Source organism: Coregonus lavaretus (genome assembly GCF_964263955.1).
Source record: "Coregonus lavaretus genome assembly, chromosome: 13".
Taxonomy (NCBI): domain Eukaryota; kingdom Metazoa; phylum Chordata; class Actinopteri; order Salmoniformes; family Salmonidae; genus Coregonus; species Coregonus lavaretus.
The window spans coordinates 23,788,965-23,802,354 of NC_140000.1; the positions used below are offsets into that span (position 1 = coordinate 23,788,965).

The window sequence follows — 13,390 nt, forward strand, 5'->3', positions numbered from 1 at the left end:
CCGTACGTACATACCCCAACCAGAAGCCATGGATTACAGGAAACATCCGCACTGAACTAAAGGGTAGAGCTGCCGTTTTCAAGGAGCGGGACTCTAACCCGGACGCTTATAAGAAATCCCGCTATGCCCTCCGACGAACCATCAAACAGGCAAAGAGTCAATACAGGACTAAGATTGAATCGTACTACACCGGCTCTGACGCTCGTCGGATGTGGCAGGGCTTGAAAACTATTACAGACTATAAAGGGAAGCACAGCCACGAGCTGCCCAGTGACACAAGACTTCCAGACGAGCTAAACCACTTCTATGCTCGCTTCGAGGCAAGCAACACTGAAGCATGCATGAGAGCACCAGCTGTTCCGGATGACTATGTGATCACGCTCTCCTTAGCCGATGTGAGTAAGACTTTTAAGCAGGTCAACATTCACAAGGCCGCAGGGCCAGACGGATTACCAGGACGTGTACTCCGAGCATGTGCTGACCAACTGGCAAGTGTCTTCACTGACATTTTCAACATGTCCCTGACTGAGTCTGTAATACCAACATGTTTCAAGCAGACCACCATAGTCCCCGTGCCCAAGGACTCTAAGATAACCTGCCTAAATGACTACCGACCCGTAGCACTGACGTCTGTAGCCATGAAGTGCTTTGAAAGGCTGGTCATGGCTCACATCAACACCATTATCCCAGAAACCCTAGACCCACTCCAATTTGCATACCGCCCCAACAGTGGAACAGGTTGAGAGCTTCAAGTTCCTTTTTGTCCACATCACCAACGAACTATCATGGTCCAAACACACCAAGACAGTCGTGAAGAGGGCACGACAAAGCCTATTCCCCCTCAGGAGACTGAAAAGATTTGGCATGGGTCCTCAGATCCTCAAATAATTCTACAGCTGCACCATCGAGAGCATCCTGACTGATTGCATCGCCGCCTGGTATGGCAACTGCTTGGCCTCTGCCCGCAAGGCACTACAGAGGGTAGTGCGTACGGCCCAGTACATCACTGGGGCCAAGCTTCCTGCCTCTATACCAGGCGGTGTAAGATGAAGGCCCTCAAAATTGTCAAAGACTCTAGCCACCTTAGTCATAGACTGTTCTAAATAATAAATAATAATCTCTCTGCTACCGCACGGCAAGCGGTACCGGAGTGCCAAGTCTAGGTCCAAAAGACTTCTCAACAGCTTCTACCCCCAAGCCATAAGACTCCTGAACAGCTAATCATGGCTACCCGGACTATTTGCACTGCCCCCCCACCCCCACCCCCCACCCCATATTTTTACGCTGCTGCTACTCTGTTAATTATTTATGCATAGTCACTTTAACTCTACCGACATGTACATATTACTTCAACTACCTCAACTAGCCGGTACCCCCGCACATTGACTCTGCACCGGTACCCCCCTGTATATATAGCCTCCCTACTGTTATTTTATTTTACTTCTTCTCTTTTTTTCTCAACACTTTTTTGTTGTTTACTTATTTTACTTTTTTATAAAAAATAAATGCACTGTTGGTTAAGGGCTGTAAGTAAGCATTTCACTGTAATGTCTGCACCTGTTGTATTCGGCGCATGTGGCCAATCAAATTTGATTGGATTTGATTTGATATAATATGTATTGGCCAATGAGCTCCGGTCGGCCATATTGGCACTCCCCAGAAGAAGGAGTCCTCCATTGGAATGAACGGAATTCTACAGTATTTCAATTAAATGTATCAAGTACAAAATTACATGCATCCGTATTTTGTTGTTGTAGTGGTGACAGTAACATTACTTGAAGGAAAATGTTTTTATATATATAAAAAGTATGTTTAGCTCACATAATATAATTTTAAAGTATGCATTAAGGTGTCTGTAATAGAATAAACGTGGTAAAAAATTGTTTAGATAATAATGCATTTCTATAGCTTCCAAAAGTTTTTTTTTTTTTTTTTACTATGTGGTGTGCGTGCCAAGCTGTAGGCGCGGTGGCATGAAAACAGTCCCCCCCCCGAAGTCATCTAGTGTAATTATAAATCACTGGTTTTGATCGATGAAAGCAGTTTTCATGTATTTCAATAAGAAATACCTTTTTCTATGACCAAGGTTTGATTGACAGAAGGTTCGTTGTCGTTGCTGCCTGTTACAAGTAGTTCGTTCACCTTTCGACTTTTGCTAAACCTAAACGGTTAGCTCGCTAACTAAATATTTATTTAGATAGCAAATGTATTGACAGTTGGGTTTAGTCGGTGACTACTTGCTAACTAGCTAGCTACATTGCAAGCTAGCTAATTCAGCAACTGGTGGTGATGCATGGACTGAACAGTAGTCGCGTCGTTGCAGCTGGATAGCACAGCAGAATGGAACTTTGTCCTCTTTCGACACGACTTTATCAAGCAAGGCAAGTGTGATAACATGCAATTATGTTGGCATGGGTGGCTGTAGCACAGATACATGAGAGGGTTAGTTAAAACATATTTGGCTGTAGTGTTAGCTTGCCAGGTTAGTTAATGTTAGCTAACTATTGGCAAGTTGATGAAATGTGGGCTAATTTGTCAGTTAGCTAACGTAACATGACTGAGTAAGGACGTCTAAGTTAGCTAGCTATAGCTAAATTAGCTCTAGTCTAGATATACAACACAGCAGCTAACAAACCAGCCACTTCTATCCGTGACGATTGCAAATATGGCTGACTTGTTGACTAACGTTAACTAAATTACTAACGTTGGCTAGCTAGGCTATTAACTATTGAATGCCTTACCAGACACCATTTCAAAAGAGACGATGTAGCTAATTTTGCTATGTTAGACCGGCAGCTTTTCAAATTGAAAATTCAATTGAATGCAATTGCACTGTTTGCATGTAATTAGCTAACGTTAGCCATGTACCATTCGAAGTCACATTAGATATCTTGTGTGCATGCAATTTCAGATGATAATGTCTAGCATTGAAGAGTTTAATCTGGTATTCAGTGTATCTTGTTAATGATGCTGAACAATGTGTTTTGTTTTACAGAACACAATCCATTGAGGACGCCAAATTAGAAAGCAGTCAAATATGGACCGAATGATGATACGGAACGTTTTTGTGCAGATGTTATAGTAGCTAACTAACAAGCCAGTACATTGGATAAATACAACAGCGTTGCAAGTGAAACGCCTACATAGCAGCTTGACAACTACGCTTGGTCTGTCTGTGTGCGTGGAGTGCCTATGGCGGAGTTTGGAGAGAACGACGGCTCATCTCCATCGAATACTGGGGATACGGTGGCCTTGCCCAGTGATAAAACAGACGGGAAGACGCAGTGTGAAGTATCGGTATTCAATGGGGACTGTGGGATACAGGCAGGCATGGTTGGCTCAGAATCCGTCGCAGTAACGTTACCTGACAGCCCAGGGCTTGAAACAGCCAACAACTCCTCTGTCGGATTGGATTCCAAATCAGGAATACCACGCAGGAGCAGCATTATAAAGGTAAATCATATTTGTATGCAGACTTACACGGATTTGAAAATGCGAAGAGAGATGCATGGTTGGCTAGATGGTTAGTATAGTGAATGCATCCTTAGATTTGATCTTCCACTAAGTGTTGTTGTTATGCACATTGATTCAACAACCTCGACCATATGATCACTTGCAATCCAAAAACCACTGTTCACACACACATTGACAATGCAAACAGTCAGGTGAAAGTAGGGGTCTTGTCTGAATTTCATTGCAGGTGCCAGTTCACCATTCAGAGCAAATGATGTAACTTCTGTGCTGTCAGCTCATGGTAAATATCTGCACTATTTGGCTGAATTCTGGATAGGCTGCTATTAGAAGGGGATAAACCTACATTATCAGATTGAATGCTATTGTTATAAAATAGCCTAGGCCAAGTCCTCACTGACTAATGAAATTGAAGATGGGACTAATAAGCACCTTAATATGAAGACACATTGAGTTAGTATGGGACAACAATGTCTAGGCTACAGGCGTTCTTACAAATACATTCTGTTCTGTTGGAAAACATTGCTTGAATACTTTGCATAAACTGAATTTGGAGACCAAAGTGATCCGTTTGCGCCATCTTTCAAACAGAAACATTTTGAGTGCTTGACGTTTACTGTATGTTGCCATACCAAATTTGGGAAAGTCGGGACCAATTCCTGTGGTTAAGAACAGTTTCCAAATTAAATTGGAGCCATTGTTGCTTCTGAACAGTTCATCATATGAGATGAGGCTTTTCCTCATTAAGACCTCAGCTTTGTATTCCGTTGTCTTCATTGCGATAGTATTGTCAGTTGGCGTCTGTATTAGCCAACAATAGATGGCCTCATGAAGGAAATGATGCATTCACCTATTTCCTCACATTGACTGTGTTGCAAGGTTGTTCAATTGAATTGTTTTCCCTGAAAGTGAAGGCTGCAAATCCCTAAATAGGCCTACAAATTGAATTAAAGTATAGCCTAGGTCTTGCAAACTCACATCTTTTTTTGTATTTCTCTTATTGCTGCTCACTAGGCAGGTTTCCATTGACCCAGGTTTATTCAACAAAAGCAATGTCGCAAAATAAAACATGGCGACCTAATGGAAACAGCAGCTAAAGGAGAAATGTTCTAAAGATCGACAAAAAATGTATCCATTCAACGGGTGGATTTGTCTTTTGTCAAACTTTCTTTATTGCGACAAATGATGATGGAAACAGTTTTTCAGAATAAATGATAAATGCCGAATAATTTAAAGTACTCTGGGCACGTGATGTCATCATGCTCCACTCCACATTTTAATTCTAAATGCCTGCTGCTTGCAAAATCCATTTTTTCAACTATAAAAATAATGTTTCTTTGCAGGACAAGGATTGTCTTGACTTTCAAGAATGCCTGAGTTGTTTTCGCCTTGCTTTTCTGGTTGGTTGGATGCAAGTTTCACAACCCAATTATTTCAGCTCTACAGGAGTGCAAGTTTCACAATGGCACAGACGATGGCGATACGTTGACACATGAGAATTATTAGAATATGGCAAATATGAGTAAATTCTTACATTGTATCCATGCTGGCCTTTGCGGGCTACCTCAGACATGAAACATACTGTAGGTGGGAGGGCATACAGACTGTCACATTTATTAATGCGCAATTTCCCTAAATGGATCATGGAAACAGTTCAACCACTTCATTTTTTTTATTCGGCACTCAAGGTTTTCAAACATTTTTCTTTTTTGGGGGAGGGGGGTGACATCATTATGTCCTGCTGTTTTTATCACAAGACAGTTCAGTAGAAACACAAAGGCAGTTGTTGCAATTTCTATGCAAACTTTCTAAATGTCAACAACAACAAAAAATCACTGGACAAGTTCATGGAAACAGCTATATCTATCCCTTATTTCTATGGATCTTTTGATTTTAAGCTGATTATAGTTTTCACTCTAGCCCAGGGATGGGCAACTCCAGTCCTTTGTGGCCTGATTGGTGTCACATTTTTGCCCCAGCTAACACACCTGACTCCAATAATCAACTAATGATCTTTAGTTTAGACTGCAATTAGTTTAATCAGATGTGTTTACTAGGGATGGGGGAAAAGTGTGACAACCACTCTGGCCCCTGAGGACTGGAGTTGCCCATCTCTGCTCTAGCCTTCTTAGTGACAAACCTATCAGATCTGCAAGTCAACTGTGTAGCCTTATGAATGGATAGTCCCCACTGTGACTAAAGTTGCATCAATACCTTTAGATCAGCTAATTTCTGGACCTACTTTAGACAAGGCTCTTACTTGTTATTGTACAAAATCTCAATCAACTATGTTATTCATTGTGAGCCTTTTCGTTGTGGTATTGTTGATTTGCCAGCAATGAACACGGTTCTTTCCAGTTAAGCTCTTTTCCAAGCCAGGTTTTGTGGGCAGCACTTTCTTGGCACATTGAAAGCATTTAACTTTCTCTGCCTGGAGATTGATGGAGGTAATATTGACATTTCTGCCTTGTAAAGCTCCAAGTAATCTCTCACCACCACACAAGGACCTGTCTCACTTCCCAGCTGTGAAGAACAATTTATTTCATCTGATGTCCACTCCTGTGACTCAAGGTTCACTATCCTCTGTAAAACATAAATACAAATTAATAGGTCAATTATTTATATTGAAAGATATTGCAGTTGCAGAGCAGAGAAATCTGTATTTACTCCAAAAAATATACTGCACATTCACTCACCAAGCTCTTGGCTGGTCCAGGATGCCCACATTTGGGAAACCTTCTGTGTCGACATGCCTCTCATTGCTATTGAACAAAGATTAATGCACTTGTCATGTTAGAACTGACTGGTCCGAAGGTTTTCAAAAGGTAGTCGACTGGCAAAGGATACAGTCAGCAAATCATCACGTGGCTTACCACCAATGTCCCAAATGCAATAAGGGACTGTAAGACTACACAATAACAGACTTCTCTGCCAGCCTTGACAAGTTGGTATAATACAACACTGGTCCATATGCAAATCAGCATTGGGCAAATGTACAAGCTATTCATGCTGGCCCTGTCAGACCAGAGCTAAAATAGACAGCTCCCATTAGTAGCAGTGGGTTCTGCGGCAGGTCTTGGGCCTCATTAAAATAACCTGTTCAGAACTGTGCAGCCATATTACACGCTTACCTCTCCACTCCACTGCCACCTTACACTGTAGCCTTGCAGATATGTCAGAGTGAATAAAAAGTGATGCCACCGTGCTTTTTAGATATTACACTGAACAAAAATATAAACGCAACAATTTCAAAGATTTTACAGAGTTACAGTTCATATAAGGAAATCAGTCAATTAAAATAAATAAATTATGCCCTAATCTATGGATTTCACATGGGTAGGAATACAGACATGCATGTGTTGGTCACAGATACACACCCCAATTTTTTTTTTTTTTAAAGGTACTGTATCAGAAAACCAGTCAGTATCTGGTGTGACCACCATTTGCCTCATGCAGCGTGACACATCTCCTTCGCATAGAGTTGATCAGGCTGTTGATTGTGGAATGTTGTCCCGCTCTTCAATGGCTGTGTAAAGTTGCTGGATATTGGTGGGAACTGGAACACGCTGTCCTACACGTCAATCCAGAGCATCCCAAACATGCTCAATGGGTGACATGTCTGGTGAGTCTGGCACATTTTCAGCTTCCAGGAATTGTATACATATTCTTGCGACATGGGGCTGTGCATCATCATGCTGAGCCATGAGGTGATGGCGGTGGATGAATGGCACGACAATGGGCCTCATGATCTCGCCACGGTATCTCTGTGCATACAAATTGCCATCGAAAAAATGCAATTATGTTCGTTGTCCGTAGCTTATGCCTGCCCATACCATAACACCACCACCACCATGGGGCACTCTGTTTACAACGTTGACATCAGCAAACTGCTCGCCCACACGACGCCATACAACGCTGTCTGCCATCTGCCCGGTACAGTTGAAACCGAGATTCATCCGTGAAGAGCAAACTTCTTCAGCATGCCAGTGGCCATTAAAGGTGAGCATTTGCCCACTGAAGTTGGTTACGACGCCAAACTGCAGTCAGGTCAAGAGGACGAAGAGCACGCAGATGAGCTTCTCTGAGACGGTTTGTGCAGTTTCATCAGCTGTCCCTGTGGCTGGTCTGAGACGATCCCGCAGGTGAAGAAGCTGGATGTGGAGGTCCTGGGTTGGCGTGGTCTGTGGTTGTGAGGCCGGTTGGAAGTACTGCCAAATTCTGTATAATGACGGAGGCGGCTTATGATAGAGAAATTAACATTCAATTCTCTGGCAACCGCTCTGGTGCACATTCCTGCAGTCAGCATGCCAATTGCACACTCCCTAAAAACTTGAGACATCTGTGGCATTGTGTTGTGTGGCAAAACTGCACATTTTTGTGGCCTTTTATTGTCCCCAGCACAAGGTGCACCTGTGTAATGATCATGCTGTTTAATCAGCTTCTTGATATGCCACACCTGTCAGGTGGATGGATTATCTTGGCTAAGGATAAATGCTCTCTAACAGGGATGTAAAGAAATGTGTGCACAAAATTTGAGCGAAATAAGCTTTTTGTGCTTATGGAACATTTCTGGGTTCTGGGACCAACACTTTACATGTTGCATTTTTATATTTTTGTTCAGTTAAAAATTCACTGTGCACAGCCTTCAAGATTGAATTTATATGAAAGATTTAAGCACTTTCAGTGAGCAGACTGGCACTTCCACTGTCCTCACGCTCATAAAATGACTGCTGCTTTTCAAATGTATTATGGAGCACCACTCTGAATGACCACACCATTTGCACAAGTTGAACGTTTTCCTTCATTTTTTAACCTGTGAAATCAACATTTGTTTTTACATTTAGGTCATTTACTCCACCGATTTGCACCGATAGAGCAGCTTGCTGTGGAACAGATAAGATATTTGTTTACATGTTTGATTACAGCGTTAGATGCGACTGAAATTTCACATGGGGCACAGGAGGTTGGTGGCACCTTAATTGGGGAGGATGGGCTTGTGATAATGGCTGGAGCAGAATAGAGTAGAGTGGTATCAAATATATCAAACACATGGTTTCCATGTGTTTGATGCAATTCCATTTGCTCCGTTCCGGCCATTATTATGAGCCGTTCTCCCCTCGGCAGCCTCCTGTAATGTGGGGAGAGAGCAGGGCGGGGATGGAGGGGGCTTGGCATGAAGCGCTGAACATCGTGACATGATGTGAATTGGAATGTGTTTAGGATATTACTAGCATTATAACTTCACTGAATTACAGAATGATGTACTAGAAATTAGTAATATTTTTGGAACAAAGAAAAACATTATTAACCGGTTCTCAAGATTTGAAAAAATAATGGTTCTGTTTCGGAACACTAGAGATCACTTTTGTTTCTGTTTCCGTTCCTCAAAATGGTTTGTTCTTTTTTTGTTATGTTCTTTTGAAACGGTTCCAACCCCTGAGTAATATAATAAATTCTGCTTTAGTAGAGCAATAGCTTTTTTCTACAGTGCTGAGAGGATGTGGTCGGGACTAAAAATAACACTTTCTCATATTAACACACACATGCACAGAGTGGACTGAAACTTGGTCTCCAAAGTTGTGGTATTGCTGAGTGGAGGGGAGATAGGCCTAGCTAGGGTCAGGTCACAGTATGTGCTCAAAATATCAAAAGTAGACTTGCACAATTAAGACCACTGTGTATCATACTGCCTGAGGTGTCAAAATCCTCACCTATGGTTTGAATGATATTGTAGCTTTGGCCTAACAGTTGAAAAATCTCTTCAATCTTGACCAACCACTGGAAATGACTGATTTATAATGAGTTGTAATGAACCTGTGGCTAAATCTTTTTTTCTCTTAACAAGGTCCCTCCATTGTTTGATGGCTATTAATTATCTTCTGTATCTTGTTAGCTGAGGAATCCCTTGCAGCAATATTTTTTTCTCTCCCTTTTCTCAAGATTAGGGATATTTGTCGATATTGAGTAGTTTCCATGACACAATCCTACACCAGTTTATGATGCCTGATCTTTCTTGCACCCGAGTGCTAACAACCCAGTTGAATGTGACATCAGTCTGGTCTCATAGACTAGACGTAACATAGTAAATGTAAAACCTGAACACTGAAATTGGTATATTTTATGTTTTCCATGGTTAGATAAGATTACTTGAGGCAAAAATGAAAGGAGGGTTTGTATGGTCAGGGTGGGTGTATAACGTGAACGTCTAGCAACCCAAAGGTTGTGTGTTCGAATTTCATCACGGACATCTTTAGCATTTTAGCTACTTTGCTACTACTTAGTATGTTAGCTAACCCTTCCCCTAACCTTAACTCTTTTAGCTAACCTTCCCCTAACCTTAACCCTTTTAGCTAACCCTAACCTAACACCTAGCCCTAACATTGACCCCTAACTCTAGCCCCTAGCCACCTAGCTAACGTTAGCCACAACAAATTGGAATTCGTAACATAAACGTTTTGCAAATTCGTAAAATATTGTATGAGTTGGAATTTTATGCACAGAATAATACATTACATTTACATTACATTTTAGTCATTTAGCAGACGCTCTTATCCAGAGCGACTTACGACTTCCAATGCTCTGAGACCAGGTTGGAAATGGCTTGTGTGTGGCTGCTAATAGGGATGGGCATTTTAAATAATTAAACTACTTGAATATCAGGATTTTCTTTTTACATATGTTTTTAACCTGAGCCTTTGCGGGAGGGAGAGACGCAGACGGTTCCACTATGCTGATGCTGCTACAGCAGCGGGCAGAGGGGCCGGTGTTTGTTAGATGGAGAGAGGCAGACTAGAAAGTAGCCACACTGGCTCGCGCTAGTTAGACAGCGTTCAGTCTGCATGGTCAATGCAGCACAAGCAACAATGTTGATGACAACGATGCTGTTTTCACTTTGCTTCTTAATATGAATCCACTAGCGTTCTGTCATTACACTATTTGTTTGTGATTCTTACATCTGCAAACAGCTAGTTTGTCTTTTCTTAGCAAGTTGGGCCTAAATATTGTCAGCCGCTAATTGTTAGCCACTAGTGCTAATCGCTAGCTAGCTAGCTAATAAAATGAGTCAGAGCAAATGTACAGTGCCTTGCAAAAGTATTCATCCCCCTTGGCGTTTTTCCTATTTTGTTGCATTACAACCTGTAATTTAAATTGGTTTTTATTTGGATTTCATGTAATGGACATACACAAAATAGTCCAAATTGGTGAAGTTAAATGAAAAAGAATTAGTCGTTTCAAAAGATTCTAAAAAATAAACAATGGAAAAGTGGTGCGTGCATATGTATTCACCCCCTTTGCTATGAAGCCCCTAAATAAGATCTGGTGCAACCAATTACCTTCAGAAGTCACATAATTAGTTAAATAAAGTCCACCTGTGTGCAATCTAAGTATATATACACCTGTTCTGAAAGGCCCCAGAGTCTGCAACACCACTAAGCAAGGGGCATCACCAAGGAAGTGGCACCATGAAGACCAAGGAGCTCTCCAAACAGGTCAGGGACCAAAGATTATAGGGTCCCCTAGGAAGCACTTGTCAACACTTTGGTTTGTACCCTGTTGAATTGAACAGTATACAACAATCAGAATGGAGAAGGACCCATTTAAATCACTTAGAATGTATGTGTTGCCACCCTAGGGTCACACACTACTCCTAAAGCAAATGTAGAACTTTAATTATTCAAAAACATAAAATACTGTCATACCGTCCATTTAAAAAATGTTTTTATACCGTGATATATTTAGGCTTTATCGCCCAGCCTTACTTGACTGCATCAAATTGATGTAGAGAAGATAGCTAGCTGAGCTAAGTTAGCCAGCTAGCTAACTAGCTAATTGAGGCTACAATATGCTGCGCTCCCCATCCTTGTAAACAAATACCATAATTCAGATTAAACAGCCTACCTGATGGTTGTTCGTTGTAGCCCACTCCTTCTCATTTAGATAACTTTTAATTCTGTAATTTTTACTCCATTTTGCATTGATTAGAGATCTCTCACTTCCCTGGAACCTTTGACTGTAGAGCAGTTTTGATTGGCTGACAAAATCAACAAGCTACATGTGTGAAATGTGTGTAGGCTACCGGCATAGATGGCTACCGGTATGGTATGCATTTGTTTTTTTTTATGGGGCGCACATCAAACTACATTTAAAAGTTTGTTTTATTAAATTAAGAATTTCAAATGTCATCCTTGTATATAACAATGTCACATGGATAATTTTCTTAAAACAAGGCATTTTCATTGTTAATTAAATTAGGCCTAAAATTTGTTTTTTTTTCTCTGAAATGATCACTCACACAAGTATTCGAACACTAACATCCGTTTCAGATATTCTAAAAACTGTGCCCATCCCTATCTGCTATCTCCAAATTAAATCAATTAGCAACAGACTGGCTCATGATTAACATTCAACATAATACATGTGCAAAGCTATTAGGGCTGTCCCCAACTAAAAATAATCTTGGTAGACCGGGAGTTGTCTGTTCTTTCAACCAATCAATTGGTAGAAAAATACACATTTTTAAAATTTCTAATGTTTGAATCAAATAAATGATATGTAGGCTACTGAGCTTGTCTGACGCTTTAAGCACTGTGATAAAAAATTAAGACACATTAATTACTAAAGAGTGAGCAAGAGATCAATATAGCCTAACCAGAAGAAAAACAAACAAATCCCGACCCCCTCCCACTGCCCGCTGCTGCTGGCCTTCACAGATTCTGCCAGTTATGCTCCTGAAGTTGCCAGTAATAGCCTACACCAGCGGTTGGCAACCTTTTTCCATTTGGAGTGCCAGTTATGATTTTCATATGCAGATTTTTTCATGGAACAGTTTCATTTAATTTATAATAAAGTCTTCATATCTCAAGATCAATGTCGTGGTTAATCAAAATTCTATCTAAATGATAGAAATCTAAAAGTAACTTCTATTGCCATTGACAGTATGCAAAAATAGCCTACATAAAGCCAACAAATAAAAACATTGCAGCCCACAGCTAGAAAATATCCTGATTTGAAAATTAAATATCCTGTAAATCACCTTGGCTACGCATGGCCTGTCTGCAAGGAACTTGAAACATTGTATTAACTTGGTCCGGGCCGAAGCTCGTGCTATAACATTTTCCTGGCCAGTGAGCTCCGGACAGACAGACACAGCTGTAGGCTATTTGCGCAAGGGATAAGAAGTCATCAGATAGGCCTATTTTTGTTTTGTGATCAACAAACATTTAATACAACTATTTACATACTGTCAGGAGTATTCAAAATGAAACTTACAGGAAGGAAGTAGTTTACAAAAAATATTCTATATTGTTCTCAGAAAAGAAAATGTCCCCCCCCCCCCCCCCCCCTACCATGTAGGTCCATTGCTTGGTCAAGAGTTGTTAATATCTGATAGTTTTACATAATACATCCCATGCATCAACTGTATTTGCCCTAGCTTTGTTTATCATGACCACTGATCGCTCTAGACAAACATGTAGGCCTATTTTATGACGTTTCCACCGGATCAGAGCATGATGTGGCTGTCCATGGTTCTGATTAGTGTTTGTGCGTGCGTGTTCATGCAAGTAGAAAAAACATGTTGACTCACCCTACTTGTAGAGAAATGCCCATGCCATCCTCTTTCATGTTGACGAAACAGTCTATCACTCTTGTCATACAGTACACGCTTTTATTTTTTGTTGTCCTAGGCTACCTGGCTAAAATGCTTGCTCGCTAGCCTAACTTCCTTTTCATGGGCAACGTTAGCTAGTTAACATTAGCCTTCTACATCTAGCTAGATATTGAACTTCCATCCTCTCAGGCCAGGGGCACAATCAATGAATTAATGTTTGGATCAGAATCGCCGTTATAAGCATTGGCCAGTACAGAGAATTAAGTAAAACCACAAATCCCTATCTCCATCCATGGCTAATTTAGGAAA

At 41.0% G+C, this 13,390-nt stretch overlaps 1 protein-coding gene across 2 annotated transcripts in view; it reads left to right on the forward strand.

Annotated features, from left to right (window-relative positions):
• Positions 1 to 2,274: 2,274 nt before the first annotated feature.
• The window catches only part of LOC311139739 (inactive phospholipase C-like protein 2), a 49,881-nt gene continuing 38,765 nt past the window's right edge, over positions 2,275 to 13,390 (forward strand). Inside the window, exons 1-2 of one of the 2 annotated variants that reach the window (XM_084174674.1) lie at positions 2,275 to 2,381; positions 2,996 to 3,453. In XM_084174674.1, the coding sequence (XP_084030800.1) occupies positions 3,193 to 3,453 (261 nt within the window). In that variant the 5' untranslated portion in view covers positions 2,275 to 2,381; positions 2,996 to 3,192. Of the gene's footprint in view, positions 2,382 to 2,427; positions 2,443 to 2,995; positions 3,454 to 13,390 lie in introns of those variants that run through there. The other variant, XM_084174675.1, reaches the window with a different exon arrangement.